Raw genomic sequence first — 19953 nt, 5'->3', positions numbered from 1 at the left:
AATGTCATATGCAAGTATTTTTCGTATAATTTGTACAATTTGCCATATTAAGTACTTGGTGAGTATAAAATAAAATTTTATGTATCTTTTTTTTGGGGGGCAGCAATCTCAGGAAAGTACGTGGGCAGCCAATGGCCAAGGAATGACCCTGAGAAACCTAATAACTACAATACAACGTTTATTAAAATGGGCAGATCCTCACAAAATGAATCTGTGTAGCCACTTGCTGATGGCTGTGGATTGTGGGAAATACAGGGTGTTCGAATTAAATGTACCTTGCTCTACTTAACAAAGAGTTTAAAAGCATAAGAAAATGTAAAATTACCAATACTCACAAAGTTTTATTAAATGATCAAGTACAATTCCACATGTGCTTCCTTAGCAGCCCTGAGAATGTCCAGCCGGTAGTTCAGTTCCAGACATGTCCAGTGTAGCATTTCTGGAGTCACAGTAGCAATCGCCACGGTAATGGAGGCAAGAATGTCTTCAATATCATTAATGTTCCTGAGTAGACTTTGTCTTTCATGTAGTCCCAAAACAAGAAATCGAGAAGGTGGCCATGCGATTGGGCCACCATGTCCTATCCATCGGTTAGAGAAAGTTGTATCTAAAAATGCATGAACATGCTTGCCCCAGTGAGGAGGGGCCTCATCTTGTTAGAAGATAACAGTGGGTTGTAAATGCTGCATTTGGGGTATTGCATAAAAATTTAGTATGTCCAGGTAAATGTTTGCCATCGAAGACGCCTCAGCAAAGAAAAATGGTCATATGACTGTATCATGTGATAGAGCATATGAGACATTAATTTTTGGGCTGCTCCGTTCCAATTCGTGTAGTGAATGGAGGTTTTCTGAGCCCCAAATTCTGCAGTTGTGCTTATTGCCATTGTTGCTAACATGAAATGCAGCTTAATATGAAAATAAAAAAAAAAAAAAAAAAAAAAGAGCTACTTTAGAAAATCATGTGCATTTTCAATAAGAGAGCGATAACATCTCCACAGCAAATGCTGCATGCCGCGGCCCATCATTTGGTTGTAGTATTTTGCATGCATGCATCCTCAGTTTTCAATGCAGCACATCATGAATAGTTGATCGTGGCATAGATAATTCAGAAGCTGCCTGCCGCCCGATCAACTGATGAGGGCTCCGAACAAAAGCTTGTCGAACATCGACCACACGTGAATCAAAATGTGAATGCCGATCACCTCTGTGAATCCGATCTTTTCCGTGCACTTTCCATTTCAAGAAGTGTTTTGTGCCCATTTTATAGGGCTATTACCATAGCCTGGGGTGGATTTCTTTATAAACTGTTTGAAACTTTCTTTGCACTTTTACTACGGATCAGTGTTCTGCATACGAGAGAACAATTTTTGCCTTTTCTTACGGTGACACTATTTTTCTGTTTGTCAGCTCAGCAAAACACAAGTGCATCAGACGCAAGAAAAAAATATTGTTACCAAACTCTACGAATTCAGCTCCCACATGTGGTTAATAGAACTTTGTTTTTAATCAACTGTTCAAAATAGGTACATTTGATTCGGATACCCTGTATAACAACATGTAAAATCATCAAATTGTTATGCTAGGTAAATTGGCTTTTAGCATTGTAAAGATTTCGAAATTTCTATTTATGATTTATGGCCATGTAATTCTTCATATTATGTAATTAAAATAGAAAAATATATATAAAAAAATTCAAATTTAGACTATTAACTTGTATATGCAAGTTAGATCTTAGAAATTTAGAAAATAGAATTTTGCATTATCTTACAATAATAATACAATAAATTTATAGATGAAAGAAGTGAGATTGAGAGAAAATCAGTTAGGAGAATAATTTGCCACATGATTAACTGAGCAAATTGCTGTGAATCGCATTTGCTAGTGATGTGGATTTTTAGTTTTTATTACTGTAGTAAACAATTGACATTATTTCTGAAGAATTACTTATGAGTAATACTGCAGTTTATTAACACTGATGCTATAAATTTGAGCAGAACATAACAACAGATCGTAAGTTTTTCTGATGCTTTTGCATCTTGTCCAAAAGATTAAAGTAAATCTCAAATAAGAAAGTTTCATTGTCTCTGAAGTGACTAGCATATTATTGCAGTATGACATTTCTCTGTATTAAACATGTATTAGCAGAGTCTTTGAAGAGAAGCATTGGCACAGAAATATTTAATTCACTGTTATGCTTGCTAGCAATTTAGCATGTTATTGAAGGACAAACTCGGTACGTTTCTGAGGGTTAAAATCCAGCTTCTAAATCAGATTTAAGCTAGACATTTGCAAAAAGAATTGCATTTTTGCATTACATTTTGGAGATCTCAAGATTCACATCAACTTTTTGAATAAGCCAGTTTTGATACTTAGGTCATGCTTTAAGTGTCACACATGCTGGGAAAAAAATTTCATTGATATGTGTACCAGTCCCGAGCTGAGTTACATTTTCAAGGATTACAATGTCAATTTTAAGGTCAGATGTATCCTTACATGAAGTATAATTGGCAGAACTGCCGAACCTTTGATTCTTTAAAAAGGTCAAATGACTGGTCTAAGTAATCCATTTATTCAAGTTTGCATTGTCAGGAAACAGTAAATTATAAATAACTTTTTTGCAGAAGAGTTCATTAACTATATTATTTCAGTTGCTTAAGTGCATGAGGATGCTGTGATTTAAAATAAAGCTTTATTATAATTTAATGCTGAATGCAAAGCATCAATTATCCTAAAAAGCTACTGGAATACTGTATCAACAATTTTGCTTAAATCTATTCTTTTTTAAAATTGTTATTACAGATGTGTTGGGGATTTTTAGTAGAATTTCTTACTATCAGACCAATAAGCAGTCTCATTTTGTTTAATTTTTTATATTACTTTTGCTTTATTATGAAAGTTTTTTTTTCTTTCTTTTAGATATTTTGTTGAATGGAAGAACCTTTAAAGCAGAATATGAATTCAACTTTATTGCAGGAGATTTAATCACTCTGAATATTAAACTACATAATGTTTCTGGTAAATATAGACATCTACTATTGCACTAGGTCAGCTTTTTTCAGGCCTATTACTCTTTTGCCGTATAACATATTTTTTGCTGCTCTATAGTATATAAATTAATTAAGCTTCTTAGTTATGAAAATCAAGGTGGAATTATTGTTCCTGCAAAATGGTACTAATGGGCAATGGGTGACTACTTCCTAAGAGTGTAAGATACTCCTTTATGTTTCAAAGCTCATAGGTCTTCATAGTGTTTATCTTTTGTTGAAGTGTACTGAATGCTTGTGCACCAATAAGTTAAATGTATAAACATTTTATGTTTTTACACAAAGGTTCATATACTCATATACATACGAGGGCTATCCAGAAAGTAGATTACGTTTTGGAATAAAAAAATAAACAAAGTATAGGAAACAAATTTTATTATATACAGATGAAAGCCACACTCAAATACTACTTTTCTACATAGTCACCATACAAATTAAGGCACTTATCGTAGCGATGTACGAGCTTGGAAATTCCTTCGTCGAAAAATTCGGCCGCCTGCGCCTTCAACCACTTCGTTACCTCTTCTTGCCTTCCATCTTGCACAAAACTTGTGGTAACCAAGCTTTTCGCTGATGATTTCATGCAACAAACTTCGCGAAATTTGTGGAAAACTCAAAGAAAGTTCCGTTATTGTGAAATTTCGATTTTCACGGACTTTAGCATCGACTTTTTCGAGAAGTTCGGCGGTCACTATGCTGGGTCTCCCACTTCGATCTTCGTCGTGAACATTGGTTCGGCCATTTTGAAATCTTATGACCCACTGACGCACTCCACCTTCAGTGATAATGTTGTCCCCATACACTTCACGAAGCTGCCGATAGATTTCTATCGGTTTACAGTTTTTTGCAGTCAGAAACCTTATTACTGAGCGCACCTCGCAGCTCGCGGGATTTTCAATTAACGCAGACATTTCAAACCGTCACAGTATCTGAACGGAGCACAGCACGAACCTCTCACTAGCACGGCTAGATGCAGACTGAGCTGCGCAACGCTCTGACCCCAAGATGGCCGCGCTAGCCCCGCACCTAGCGGACACAGACGGAAACGTAATCTACTTCCTGGATGGCCCTCGTACTTATAGAGGTGTATCAATGATGAGAAATAAATAATTGATTAAAGAAAGCTTTAAAATAAGTTAACATTATAGGACCTTAACTGAAATTTTTTTAAACTGAATTTTCTTTCTCATGTATCCAAAAATCTGAGGTTTTTTAACTTTCTTTATTTTTGTGCTTCGCTTCTTCTTGAACTAAACCAGCAGAACCTGCTAATTTTAAATTTAAATTTCATTTGGTGCCATGGAAGCAGTGGGGGGCATACTAAATTTTATAAGAACCTTCTGTTTTGAATATAGATTAAAATGGCTTCATTTACTATACAAATTTTGTGATCTTAATATAGGTTAAAAAGTGCATTCAGTTATTATTTTAAGAAAAGTGGGGTTTGCTTTCATAAACAGCTTTTATGCTTGGATCTGCTGGTTTGATTCCTGCTGTTAAAGGTATATTAACTGAAAAGAGAAAATGGAAAATGATGTTTTGAAGTATAAGAAAATATTTCAATAAAGTGAAAAGAGGAAAATGTGCAGATATTATTTTGCCATGTAAAGGCTAGGTTATCATTGTTATATATTATATTATTCCAATGCTTCTTTGATCACAGGTTTTTCTTTTCTTTTCTTTTTCCTTTTTTTTTTTTTTTTTTTTTTTTTTTTTTGTAAGGCTGTAATGTAAAAGCTTAATTTTGTGAAAGTGTTACTATGAAAGTTGCCTTAAACTGGCATTTTGTTTTTGTAAAATCAGTGCTAATCAATGGCAGAAGCTACATAATACTATTACTTCAACCCTGGATTTCCTTTCTGTCAACTTAATGTGCCTGCTATATGTATAGAATGCTTTAAAAATGGCCAACAACCTAAGGCTTAATTTTGCCTGATTTTAAAAATCTATTAATGAAGGAAAAGTTCCTCTATCACTACTGTTTTACTTGTGAGTTCCAGATATAAGTTTATGGTTGCCTGACAGAAAAATATTAGTAGATTCCCCAAAAATATGTTTGACATGCAAGATATGTATGTAACATGTGGGAAATAAAGTTATTGAGATTACATTTAATTAATAATGCATACATTGTTTTTCCTATTTCCATAACATGTTCTGTAGTTTTAGTGAAATTGCTTCCAAAACGAATTTTCTCCTATTTCTTCTTTTGTTCAAGTTAAATAAATCACCACTCAGTGTAAATTTGAATTTCAAGTTTGTGCAAATTCTTTCTAAGAGCCAACTTGGAATAGCCAAGTGAGGAAAATAGAAAGGCTGTGAGGTGAGACATCTCATATTATCCCCAAAATTTAAAATTATTAAATGGTGGTAGGGGGAATGCATGGTTGGAAAACGAGGAATGTAGATACGTTTATGGCAGATCTTGTTTTATACTTTCAATCTCTTCAGTTATGCAACCTCTTTCTATTTATGAAGTACTTCATAATGTCAGAGTTCAATTGCTCATTGATTACAGGCAGGCAAGGGGTTTATTGAAAATGAGAAATTCCTGTGCAGTCAAAAAGCATGATCGGTATGACATTTCCATTCATTTGATTTACTCTTGTATTTAATGTTCTCTTTGGTGATTACAATTTCCCCATTCTTTGCAAAACTTGTGTTTTTGTTTCAATATTGTACCTCTAAACCCACATTTCGTTTTATTCTATGCCATGCTTCAAAAATTTTTTATCAACTTTTACTTATGAAAACTGCCTCAGTGGCATGGTTGTTTCTATTTCTTGTGTCAAACTTCTACCATATATTTTGCTGCAACATGATATAGGTTTAGTTTTTCTACCAAAACTGTTATATAAATTTATAACTTCATGAACCTGCCTTTTTTTAACTACTTTACGGATTTTTTGGTAAGGATTTTCAAGAATCAAGTATAGCTTTTCTTTGTATTATAAATGAAAAAGGTGGAGAGACAATCGTTAGTTATATTTTGCTTGATTTAGAATGTAGATGCCATTTGTAACATTTTATCTAGTTTCAAGCTTTAAATTCCTAAACTTTTTATGTACTTATTTCATCAAAATCCTCGACCTTTTATCAGCCACTTAATATTTTAGTAATTAAACTTTGTGTAAGTCATTTTGCATTTTTGTGTAAGTCATTTTAAAAATTGTTTAACTTTGAAAAATGGATAACATGTAGCAATTTAATATGAAAACAATATTGAAAAATCCTCATTGTTTACTTGGGATTAATGGAAGGTTATATTTAATGTGACAAGATTTTTATTTAGCTGTTCATTATTAAGCTTTAGTAGTCATGCTCACCATATTTCTCTGCAAAGAGCCATATAAATCTGTTTCTACAAATAATATAAAATTATGTGGATGGAGAATTCCTGCAGCCTGTATTTCCCCCCCCCTTTATATTCACTTCTGCGCTGTTAATTCCTGTTGCTCTTCTTGAAGGCCAGAATCTTAGATTAGCCACTTGGTATGGTTGAGCCAAGATATTGTTTAACAGTTTTTATACCAACAGATTGCCCTGTTGGCATGGTTAGTGGTAGGGGATCCGGGTGTCACAGCCTTGGACCCAGTTTCAAATCCCAAGAAGAATATAGTGCCTTTGTAGCATTAGGAGGAATTAAAATACCATAAAGCAGAAAATCTTTAGAGGTTGGTGATGGGGAAAGAGAGTAAGAGGCTGGATTTGTATTACGGTGTGTTCTACCTCCAAATTGGATGAGACCTTTGGTGTAATTTGGGTGCACCCTTGGCTCAAAACGGGGGCAATTTCTCAGTGATGAGGTGGCTAAATGACCAATGGGGTTTAGCTTATCTAATGAATTTTTAATTAGCAATGTGTCCTGCTATAAGGGGAAATGTTTTCACTGAAACATTAAGTGATGAAATAGTTTCTGCATTAAAAAATATTTGTCTCATAGACTGCTAATAAGCAATTTTTGTCCATCACACTGTGTGTCTTGCCTGTATTGACTATATTGGATATACTTTTGGCTTTAAGTCTTCTATTTTGTGTGTCTTTTCTTTTGTGCAGTCTTGGTTTTGCTAGTTTGATTCAGAATTTCTTTTGGAAATGCTGCTATCTCAAATATCTTTATTTCAGTTTGACTAGAGAACTTTAAACTGTATATAGGAGACTAGTGTCTGGGAGTGACCTAGAGTTATATAGGAGGCACATGAGTGACTAACAGGGCATGACGGAGCAACTACTCTTTGTGGCTATAGGTCTGAATCTGTTGGGTTGTGTTGGTTTATTGGAGTTTAACATATGTAGACTTATATTTGTGAAAGAGAGCAGCACATCTGTTTGAGAATGTAATGATGAACAAAAGTCTTTGGCAAAGCTTGTTAAGAATGCTCGAAAATAAATAGTTAATTACTATCGTGTAATATAAGATATATCTTTCCCAGACAGCATTTCCTTGCATTATTAATTTTGTTGTTCTGAAGGCCGTGTTTTTCACATGGTTAGGTGTATATATATTACTGTCAGTGTAAATTCTAGTCTTATTTTACAGCTTGAATGTGCTGGCGGCATATTTTGGGCACGATAGGTGAATTTAGCTGTACAGTCTATGAGGTATCAGCAAAACATTTCAAATTCTTCAAAATGGTGAAAATTATATGTTGACAATTTTTAGTTTTATTTCACTGTAATGTTGTTAACTTTTGTGACTAAAATATTTTCATCAAATAATAGTTGTTTCTGCTGTCATGACACTGTTACTTTTTTTTTTTTTTTTTTTTTTTTTTCAAATAGAAGCAGCAAAAAGGAATTTTTTTTTTACTGTCTTAAATGGAGAATAAGTCTCCTTGTTTTTTATCATCTAGAAATCTTTGTATTTTTATAATAATTGTGGTGATTTTGTAATCTCGATATTTATGTAATATTTTATGTAATTTTTTCTTAAATTTGAAATAAAGTCTTTAAATTATTATAGATATGGCTCTTAATTCTTTACATCTCTTTGTACGAGGCTACCAGGATCATCAGAATGGCCATCAGAGTTATCGTTTGGAAACAAAAAGAGCTGTTATTGGGAGTGAGAAAATTTTTATCAAGGAGGTAAGAAAATGTAATACTTTTGATTCTAAAAGGAATAAATGTATAGTTGTAGTTACTTTATATCTGTAGTCAAATTTCAGTGTCAGAATAATTTTTGAGTACTGTAAAGAGAAAAATAATGTACATATAAATAAAATAAAAAATGCAGTTGAATACTGCATTAAAGAAAATGGGTGTTACTGTTGTTTAATGATAATTTTTTGTTCCAAAATAAAATTTGGAATTTATGTCATCACATTTTTTTATTCTTCTAGATTCTACCCCATGAAATTTATTGTCATGAATGTGGCTTTGTTTTTTTTCATGCTGGTGTCTATAAATTAGACATACTTTGTAGCCATAAAGATCAAGGTATATGGCCTCAGAGTAGTGGTGATTCTGACTCTACTAGTTCTGATAAAAGTAATGTATCATTCCCACCATCATGGAATGGTGACAGCAGCTGCCAAATGCAAAAATTTGCACCTTCAATTGATATCACTATTCTTGAAGATTAAAAGACATTAATATATAAAATAATTTTATGACCTGTTAATTTAGAATTACTATTTATAAATTGTAATTATATCAAAAGTAAGAGAAAATGTTTCTCTTAAAATTTCATTCTACTGTATATTATGAGAGAGCCTAAATTTGAAGCATTTTTTAGTTTTTATGTTACTTAATGATTTACTTTTTGAAGTTTCAATGATGCGTTTATTGTATTGCAAAGTTGAAGCTTTTAACAAGCAAAATACTATAGAGATGTTACATTAGACTTTTTATGAAGATCAATGATATTTTAATTTGCATAACTAAAAATGTTGAAGCTTTAAAGAGAAAGATTATGCTTCTGCAGAGTTATGAAAAATATAAGATTTTCATGCTCCTGTAATAAATCATTTGAAGTTTTATTAAGGTAATCATTATATATATTCAATAATTTTTAATTAATCAGTTATTCACTATTAATACATGTTTTATTTTATTCTTTTATGAATTGCATGAAGGCGTGTAAAAAACTACTTTAGGATTTGAGAAACAGTTTCTTAAATATCATAAAATAACTTACTAGGAATCAATCATGCTTCTGCTAATGCAGCCTCTGACAAGGAATTTTCATAGAGCAATAAGATACATAATTTTAGTTTTCAAAAAAATAATTTTCAAGTTGTTATCTGGAAATTGATCTCTTAGTAATGCTAGTTCAATTTTATTTAGCTCTCCGTTGTGTGATTTCATTAATGAAAATAAGGAAGTATCTTGAATAGTTGTATTAATTTTGTTAGTTTTTATGAAGATTTTATTGTATTTTGTCACAATACACCATAAAATATTAATGCTTTATTGTGAATCATTTTTCCCGTAAATAATTTATTTTTTTGTGTGATAAACGAATATTAGAATTTTAAAAAAGATGAAAAACTGTATATTATATTATTTCAATTCAAGTGTAAATCATTTTGGAAACCTAAATCATTTTGTAAACCTAAATTTTGTTCTAAATTATTGAAAGTTTGCTCAATATTGGAAAAACGATGTTTGACATTTTATTAGTTTTTCTGCTATTATTTCTAAACCTTTCTGCTATGTGCATATTAGCCAAAAAAAGGAGGCATTTCTTTACTTAATAGTGTGATAATTAACTACTCACATTTGCCCGAGAATCTTGCAAACTCTGTGAATACTTCAGTGATACTTGTTTTACAACAGTTAAGAATTTTTGTAAGAAAACGAAAAAATATTTATATTCATCATAACCCATATTGGTTAATTGCATAAAAATACATTGTTACTATAGAGTAAATCCCAAGATTTGTATATAATAACACTAAAAATTAAGTTATCACTAGCATATGTACTGAAAAAATGTTTTATGTGCTTCATTTTATTCATGGAGTTTAGATTCATAAATTATCTTTACAATGTAGGCTGATTAGTTCAGTAATTTGTACAAAATATAGGTTCCTTAATAGTCATTAATACATTGTCCAGCTATTTTGAAATTTCTGAAACATTAATAATTATTTAATAAAGTAAGTTAATATGAAGCATGGTGTAGTTAGTGTTGTGTTATTTGGAAATTATTATTAGTTTGTAGATAGTGATTCAAATGAACGTCTTGTCTTGCAGCTTAGCCATGCATTATGTAAAGTTGCATTTTTATCATTTCTGATAATATTATAGAAGACTTAGCAAAGGAGCTTAAAAATTTCTATGTATTTATTTCAGTCGTTAAAATCCCATTTATTAGTAGTGTCTACAAAAGGTATTTGAATGCATGTTTTATTAAATTAATTGGTACATTTATCTAGATAATCTACAAATTTCAAGAGATGATGTAGTAAATAATTATAATTAAAATTATTTTGAAAGGATTTCATAATCTTGAGAAGTCATACTAAATGTTGCATTGCATTTTAAAATCATTTTGTGGTGTGTTCTAATTGTTTTTTATAGTACGTTTTGTATATTCTGATTGTTTGTGATATGTGTAGTGTATAAAATATCCGATTGGATCAACATTTTTGCTAGATCATTTTTTTTTAAACGGGAGTAATTTTTCTAATTAAATTATTCACTTAAAAGTTCAATAATTGAACTCTTTGAATAACATGCAAGTTTGTCTGTGATGATAGTAATTATGTGATTTGTGTGTAATTATTTTATTCTTTAATTATTCTGTTTTGTGTGGAATCTGTTAAAAATCATTTTATGCGAGCACTTTTGTTGTGTACTTTCAGAAATATTAAGTTCAGCTTCTAATACTGCATATACTAAAAAGTATGAAACACTGTTTATAACAAAAAGTTTAGTATGCAACTTAAATGTAAGCACTTATGTACTAAAAAGCATAAGTATATAATCTTATTATACTTAGTAATGTTGTTTAAATGTAATTTTTTTAAAAAAACTTTGAAAATGACATTTTTTCCTTCCCCTTTTCTTAGTATTAACGTATGTATTGTTTGTAATATTTTTTAATAATAGAACTCATTAGTAAAAATTTCTAATGATTTCAAAAAATTTTTTTTTTTACATTCTGTAGTTATTCATAGAATTCATAATTAAGAATCTGATTTATTGTAAAAGTACATCTGTCCTTCTAAAAGATTATTCGATTTTGTGGAAGCGCGGAAAATTTTAAAAGGATTACTGTATGAAATATTTAATATTTTCTGAGCATAATGCTTCTTTCGAACATTTCATAGGAATGCTACTGTGATAGTTACTGTAACAAATGCAATTTAAATAACAATCAACAGAGTTATCTTTAAAGTGATTTAAATAATACAATCGTATATTTTTAATTCATTGTGATTTTTCTGTATTTAATATCAGTGCTGTATTTCTTTGTTGTGATATCACTTGTTTGTATTTGATAATGAACTGTATTTTTTTAACCATTATTTGTATTGCTCAGCTTGAAAGTGATTTTGCATTTCTGAATTAGATTTTAATATAATTAAAGTAATTTAAATCATTTCATTTTGTTAAACGTATCTTTGAGTAAATGTTCATTTTTTATATGGTGACTTAAAAAATGTTAGATCAGAGGAAACTTTCAGTCACTCAATGATAAAGGCCTCAGGTATTATTCTAAAACTAAATATTTTTTATGTTTCTTCTGTACCTAAATACCAAGCTAAATCTGTTACGATGAATAATTGAGTAAAACTCAAAAGTGAATGGGATGTTTTAAATACCTTGAGTTTAAATACGAAATTGAGATACAAAATGTTTGGGTACTGAGGTAACAAACAAGGTAAAGCTATAATTTTGGCATATTTTGCTTGTAAAAGTCCTGGATGAAGAATTTTATACCTTAAGAAGATAAAAATATAAAATTGAGAAGAGTACTGTATTAATATAGGTTAAAAATATCTGTAATTTCTTTTGACATGGAAAATTATAATTTTTCATTGAAATTTTTTGAAAATCTGCGAGAAATATGGGCGAGATTGAATGTAAGCAGATCTACTGTTCATAGCTCAATTTCAAAATACCATAGTAACAAATTTAATTAGTGAAAGACACCATGCAGGGGTCAAAGATGTTTCACTGAATGCAAAGAAAAGCAAATCATTAGAAATGTTACTTGTAATCCTAATCCCATTGCAGTCAAACTGACTTTAGAAGACCAAAATATATTTAGCTAATGAATAATTATCCTCTAATGAAGATACTTTTATGTATATTTTAAGAAAACATAACTTTCACTGGCTGAATAATTGTGGGGGGGGGAGGAATCTGTGTAAAGTGAATTGAAGGCAAGATTACATTTTGCTAAGACATATATCAAAATGCCAGAAGATTTTTAAAAATTGAGTATACTTTTAGATGAGTGTAACTTTAGTATTTATGGGAATGATGGAAAGCAATGGTATGGCTAAAAGCCTAGTGATGATCTTCAAATGAAGAATCCTCTTCAGTCAAATATGATGAAAGTAGCTAAATGATCTGATGTTATATGAGTATTTTCCAGCATTGAAAATTTTATTATATTTTGTTGACGACAAAACAGATAAATTTATGCATTTTTATATTTTAAAATAAAACTTGATCAGGACAATGATCCCAAAACTAACGCTTATTTTTCCAAATTGTGGACTTCATATAATTATCCAAATATAATTAATGTGCTTGCATAGAGTTCAGACCTCTATACTGTTTGTTGAGAATAATTAGGATATTTTGCAAGATAGAATTAATAAATTTAAAATTTCCTCTTAAAAAAACTTACCACGGAAGTAGAAAAAGCAATCAAATTTCTGTTTGAATCTTCTAAAATCTATTCTAAAAAGACTCAGTGTAGTCACACAAAATAAAAAAAAAAGCACAGTGCTTAGTTAAAATATGTTTGAGTTTTTAAAATATCTTTGTGTACCCCAATGTATTTTATGTATTTTTGACTATCACATTCTCTTTTCTGCAAAAGAAGTCTGTAGTTTGTAAATTACTTAACAATATTTAAAAATAATTTTTCAGCTATGGCATATAAGAAAAGCATTTAATTTAAGTTAGCTATTTAATTATTCTTTCAAAAATATCTGAAAGCTTGTTGTGCCCTAATAAATTTTTGAATCACTCTAAGTGTATGTAATATCGCACAATCGTATAGAAATAACCAACAGAAAATTGTGTTATATTACAGTGCCAAGCTCACTTTTGCTTGTTTGTTGATCTAATGAGGATTTCCTTCTTTTCTTCTCTTTTGTTGAAGGGTAAAAATAAAAAATAAAAAATTTATAATTTTGTTTGGTTTTTGTCACAGTACTCTTTGTCTGACTTTTTTATCGGCTAATGGAATTCTGAGCAGCTTGTATAGGTGAATCATTTAAATTTCAAAAGTTTTGAGCTTTGTGATAAAGTTATAATTTTTGTATAAATTTGCATTGAATGATAAAATTTCTAGTATTTTGTAATTGCTAAAATTTCTAGTATTTTGTAATTTGTAATTGCTGCTTTAATAAATCAACACTGGGTTTATTATAATTTTTCGTTTAACTTAACACATTTTCTTGGTGTACTGTTGCTTTATTAACATTAGGTGATATTGTGTAAATTTATTCACTTTTATCATAAGAGTAGCTTTTCATGTGTTTGCTTTTCATGATATTGAAAGGAAAAGCAAACACATTATAACATCAAAATTGAATTATCATATCAAAGTGATAAGCTGCATGTTTAGAAGGGAGAAAGAATGAGATTATATTGAATTTAATTTAGAACAGTTGCAGTCTTAATTCTTGAAACTGCCTCTGTGCTTTGTAATAAAAATAAGCATCAATTAAAAAATTTGGATGCCTTCAAATAAAGTGAATAAAGTGCTGTAATTATTAAATGTCCTGAGCTAAAGATCCACCAATCAAATAGAATGAAATTGTTTCTGAGTCTGAATTTTTATAATGAAATGACCTCATATGTTTAACTGTGTGGAATAATGTATCTTTGCCATAAATCGGGTTAGAAAAATATATCTTTCTGGTGTAAAGTGTAACTAATTTCTTAAATGGCTGGTGATTAACATTATTGTTGTGAATCATGTATAGGCATATGATCTGGTGCTGTCACTTAACAATCATGCATTAATGTGTGGGAAGGTTACATGTTAACTCCGTTTGTACACTTGTCAGTTTTTGGATGAATTTTGTAACCTACTCTGACAGCAAATGTGTCGATAAACTCCTTCATGGCAAGGAATAAAATTAACATATAGCATGGTTGTATAATACTGTTTTCATTGGTAAATAAAAAAAAAAAAAAAAAAAACAATATTATGTGAGTTACCAAGATCTATAAAATATTTTAGGCAGGTGTTCTGGGTTTCGCATTTAACTTACTGGATCCTAAATTTCTTTCATATTACATTGTTTGTGTGCTGAGTGCAGCGATCCAAAATTTTTCTTTACCTCATGTACTGTTAAGATACAAAGAATTAATACATATAAGGCACATATAGTTATGTTATACACTGGTTTTTAAGTTCATAAAACTTTTTGAAATTGTTTTTATAGTCATCCAAACATTTAAAAATTTTCTCATTTTGTAACTGCAGTCTCTGTAAGACAACTGCTGAAGGGACTTGAATGGGACGATCCCATTTCAAAGCTCTTAGAGTCTCTTAAAGAGAAATAATAAAGTGCAGTGTATTTCTCAATCCCACTCAATTAATCTCTGATGTCAATAAAGTTGTGAATTAATTACTAGCAGCGAATGAGGTAAATAGAAAAAATTGTAGTACAAGTAATTTTCAAAGTATTATACTTGAATATTGTATTAAATATAAAAGATATTATATGTAAAACAAAAACATATTAAAAAAAAGTGATATTCAAACTTTTATTTAGTAATTAAAAAAAATATCATTGCATATCAAAATAATTAATACGTAATGTCTACCTGTCTGATTTAGTTAATCATTTTCTTTTCCAAAGTAGTTTGAACTTTTAAATAATTCTGTGATTTTTTACTAACTATAATTTAGTGTAAGTTTCTACATTTCTCCTTTGTAAGAGGTCTTCTAATTCTAAATATGATTATTTTACTTTTACTTAAATGAAAAATCTGGGAGCCATTTGGACATTGGTTTGTTAATATGGTTATGAACTGCACAGACAAGAATTTTTTTAAAAAAATGTTATAACCAGCCTAGGAAGTGGTGAATCATTTTTAAAGAATGCTGTGTCATAACCAATGAATCAAACTTGTATGATAAATAACACCATCATAAAAAAGGATAGATTAATGATTAAATGTCGTTTTTTGTAGAAATAGTTTTGTCATTGTAAGAATTAGAAATTTAGGATCTTGATTAGTCAACTAATAGGTGTTCTTGGATTTCATAATTAATGTCTTTCTTTCTCAGAAATAGCTGTTGTGCACATTTTAATTGCTTCCAGACTATATGTCAGTGGTGATTATACTAAAATTCTCCTTCGCAAAAAAATTTCTGATGAACAAAACTACTTTTCAATTTATTGTCTCGTAAGGAAAGATTTTAACAAGTTGTTTAAAAAACCGACGGCCCAGTGCTGCAGTAGCTAGCACATTGTGCAGCAGCACCACAGGTCCGGGATTCGATTCCCAGGCTGGGCAAGACTCGGCCTTTCATGCCTTGAATTTATCGGTAAAACGAGTACCAAGTTCACTTGGGGACTAAATACTGGGGTCCTGCAACAAGCTGACTTCTTGTCCAGGTCATATGCTTATGCATCCTGAGAAAAGCAGATATCAGGGCACTGCAGGCCATGGTCTGCTGGGGCTGTTGCACCACTGCATTTAGTATTATTGAAGAAACTGATGTCCTTTTCTAGAACTTTTTTGTGAAACTTAATTTATTATTAAGTTGGGAGTTAAGGAATTTGCTTAAGGCAACTAAGATTCTGCTCAGAAATTTTTTTAAATTAATATTGGATTTTTATCTTTTGGGTTAAAATTTTTGAATTCAGTAGTTCGTATGAATTCTGCTGCCATATATGTATCTGTGTAGTTCCTTTCACAGTGTATCTTATTGCTGGTAATAATGTCAGGTTAAAATCCCACCAACTTCTTATTTGCATTGTCCAAAGAAAATATTGTCTGCCACTGAGAAGGGGAGAGCAGAAGATTTTGTTTCGTATCCATTTATGTAATTATTTGATATGTTTGGCCAACTTCAAGTAATATGCATTTCTGTCTTGATTGTGCTTTATTCCATAATAAATAACATTTTTTATTTTAAATATTTCGTCCTCATGAGCTACTTTTAAATTCCATAATTCATAAAGACAATAAAGAAGCTTATATGAACTTAAACTTTCAGTTACGTTGTGCATTTCAGAAACTACATGATAGTTAACATAAGTATTAATTTTACAATCAGTACTGTAAATTAGTTTAAATGTGGTTAATATTTTAACTGAGAGGCAGAATCACTTTAGTCACTTACAAGGCATGTTGATTTTTTGTATATATTATCCTATTTAAAACATTTTTTTATTGAATTAATACCACCCTGATGCACTGAAGCTCATGAAATTGAAAATTAAAGTAAATAACAGAGATTTAACTAATTCAGTTTAATATTAGTTGTGCCAGTTTCATGAATGGATCATAAAAGATTAGTGGTTCGAAGGGTTAAATCACACTGCTAGCGAAAGTGAACTGAAAAACTGTACTGCCCATTCATTTTTTTTAACTGCTACTGTACTAGGCAACCCTATGATCTAACCAAAATATGAAATTACTTGAGTATTTATAATGGAGGAAAAAGTCATGAACTTCATGAATTGTCATAAAATTTGAAACTCGGAATCTCACTGTTACAGGTCTTATATTCAGAATTTTGAAACTATGGTAATTTTAATATACAATTCCCTCCTCATGTGTTTGAGGCATATCTGAAACACATTTTATTATAGAATATATTTTGCAATTATGTTTTAAAGTCCATATTTCAAATTTATAACTATTTCATCATATGAAATCAATCTCTTTCATTTTCTTAGAACATGACCGATACACTTATTTTATTCACCGTTAGTACTTAATAAGTAAATTTATTGCAGATATCGTTGACAATAATGCACTAAAATTTAATTATTGGTTTTTATGTATCTTTTGTACATGTGTTGTAGTAAAATGTAATTGCTATGGTTTAATTTGTGTAACGCAACTCTGTGGTACCTGTTACCTCCAAAAAAGTTCATTATATCACATGTTGAATGCAGTCACTGTCATAATCAGAGTGTCATTCATTGGATTTTTGAAACTGTATTCTTCAGCATTCTGCATTTGAAAGGAATTTCTCCATTGTATGTTTGTATTGTACCTCTCAATATATTTCTGCTGCAATTGTATTACTTTTTAGGTATAATTTTTATCAAAATATTAGCCTGGGGTTTTGTTTTAAACTATTTTCTGATGTATATGGTATTAAAAAGTACCTCATGAAAACTATATTTGTAATTAAATATTGCAATCAATATTTGTAAATATGAGAAATGTTTATATAGAAGAATGTAATGACCATTTTGTAACTGGTTATACATTCATCATAAGCTCATTCCAAGTCAACTTAAGATTTGTTGTATAGTTGATTGTTAACATAGTTGTTAAAAATATACAGTTACCATTCATTTTTAAGGAATGGCTATTGTAAATAATGAAATAAAAGAAAATATAGAAATTATGTTTTGAAATTTTGGTTTGTTTTTATTTGCAATATGTTTTATTTTCTCATTTTCTATTCCATTCTAATTTGAACTACTGCTAAGTTTTATTCATTGTTCTTGAAAGAAACTTTTTCTATGTATGTGAATATTTAAGTAAAATTCAGAAGGTTCATTGAGAGCTCCAAAAGAGTTTACAAATCCCAAATTCTCATAGTTGTATTTTTAAAATAATCTACCTTCATAGTAAAACCCATTTTCAAGAATACTTTCCTGTTCATCTATGCCTCTTCAAAGCACTTTCAGAATGCACTCCTTCATTTAACTGGCATAACCTGCATAGTAGCGGACAGCAGTTCCATGCTAAAAAATCGACAATCCTAAAATCAGTATTCAAGCTTGGGAAACAGGCAGAAAACATGGTTAATATGATGAAAATGGAAGAGGTAAAATTCCTATTTTCGCTGGAATTTTCATAACTAAGAGTAATTTCTGGACATATCTTTGATGTTAAAAAAAAAAGACACATGTAGAATAACATTGTCATTACTGAGATTTTTCACATAAATGTTTTTAGCTTGCATTGATTATAGTGTAGCTGATACTCTGGTCTCTGTGTATCTCATTTTATCTTAAACTAATGGAAATGCTGATACCACTGGAAGATTCTGGATTATATTTACTGGCATAAACTTGCTTCAGTATGTCAGAGGTTTCCATTTGATATTTTCTGAGACATACACAGAATGCAAACAATACTTTACGACACATCACTGAGCATAGAACAGCCAGATGTATGATGTGACCACAAGACATAACTGTAGGCAATTGTATTAATTTAGAATTTAAACAACGGTAATCAGTGTTATATTTGCACATTTTCACAGGACTAGTTTCGATGGTTTTACCGAACCATCTGCCTCAGCTGCTAAAGTGCAAAATTAATACTTGTTCGGCTTATTTTATCTTAATTGTATGAAACTTCTTCTCAGAGAAGTTAGCCTGCAAAGTGAAATGATCACTCTATGACTGTTATGCATGTGAAAAAAGGGAAGGCAATCTTAAACATCCTGTTATAACTGGCTGATCAACAAAATCTCATTTTTCAGGTCTCAAAGGGATGGTTTAAGATATGCACCAAGGTCTAAGATTACCTTCACATGCATAAAAAGGGCTGATTTCTCAAAATTTATTGTATGAATTTATTGATTCATTGATCTGCTCAATTTATTTTTTTTAGTACAAAGTATAACATACACTGTACTGCCATTATTGATTTTACTCCTTGAATGGAAAATAAAATCACTAATAAGGGTGTTAAATTTGTACAAAAACCATGAGTGTGCATCTAAATAAGCTTAAGCTGAAAACTGATGGGGCTGAAAAGAGCATCACTATCGGTACCCCCTTGGTTCAGTCATTTATGTTATCCGTAAGATTTATAGGAGCAAGTTTGTGCTAAAATAACTATAACTTGCCCACGTCGTTTAGTGAAATGAAAGATGTCCTTAAATATCTTAACCCCAAAAATGCACAGGATAATGAATTTATCAATAATCATGCTCTCGTGGTACTTCCCTGGAAGTATATAATTCTCCTAACCTATAAAATTAATGTAAGCCTGCACTTTGGTTATTTCCCTTCGCAATGGCAGCATGCCATCACAGTTACCTTCCTGAAGCCTGGAAGGAACCCAAATGAGCCCTTCAGTTACACATCAGTTAGCCTACTTCCAAGTATGGATAAATTATACCAGATGATCCTCCATATTCGCCTGATTTGGCACCTTGAGGGCATACACACACTCAGTAAGATGCAGTATGGATTCAGAACACTCTTCATCAAGTTGTTAACATTACTGAACATGTAGCAGATGCCTTCATTAAAAAGACTGCTGTTGCGAGATGGTTTTTTGACTTGGAGAAAGCATTTGACCCTGTAGGGCATGCCGATCTCATTGCAAAACTAAGAGACCAACAAATTTCATAAAAATCATTTTTTCATACCTTAAAGACGGAACATTTCAAGTTCATATTGAAAAAGTCTCTCGAATAAAAAAGGAATAAAAGCAGGAGTGCTACAGATGTTTATTCTTGGACCCACACTCTATAAATGACCTTCCAGAGCCGCTTAATGCAAAAACTGCAAAATATTAAAATGGCTTTGGACTCCCTTTAAATGGCAGTA

The 19953-nt window shown here is 30.7% G+C and overlaps 1 protein-coding gene and 1 long non-coding RNA gene across 3 annotated transcripts in view; one reads left to right on the top strand and one right to left on the bottom strand.

Moving 5' to 3' along the window:
* Positions 1–17786, top strand: part of brun (trafficking protein particle complex subunit brun) — a 152251-nt gene extending 134465 nt beyond the window's left edge. For both annotated transcript variants that reach the window (XM_085810134.1, XM_035351667.2), the window contains 3 exons: positions 2919–3017; positions 8010–8134; positions 8389–17786. In XM_085810134.1, coding sequence (XP_085666260.1) covers positions 2919–3017; positions 8010–8134; positions 8389–8631 — 467 coding nt within the window. In that variant the 3' untranslated portion in view covers positions 8632–17786. The remainder of the gene's footprint in view (positions 1–2918; positions 3018–8009; positions 8135–8388) is intronic.
* The window catches only part of LOC118182338 (uncharacterized), a 315423-nt gene continuing 313253 nt past the window's right edge, over positions 17784–19953 (bottom strand). Inside the window, exon 3 of the long non-coding RNA XR_015039274.1 lies at positions 17784–18129. This is a non-coding gene — a long non-coding RNA (uncharacterized LOC118182338). The remainder of the gene's footprint in view (positions 18130–19953) is intronic.

Source organism: Stegodyphus dumicola, chromosome X2 (assembly GCF_044657685.1).
Source record: "Stegodyphus dumicola isolate Sdum_Otavi_A_Nest chromosome X2, ASM4465768v1".
Taxonomy (NCBI): domain Eukaryota; kingdom Metazoa; phylum Arthropoda; class Arachnida; order Araneae; family Eresidae; genus Stegodyphus; species Stegodyphus dumicola.
Note: the sequence above shows the minus strand (reverse complement) of the source record. Positions and strands in the feature narration are given on the sequence as shown.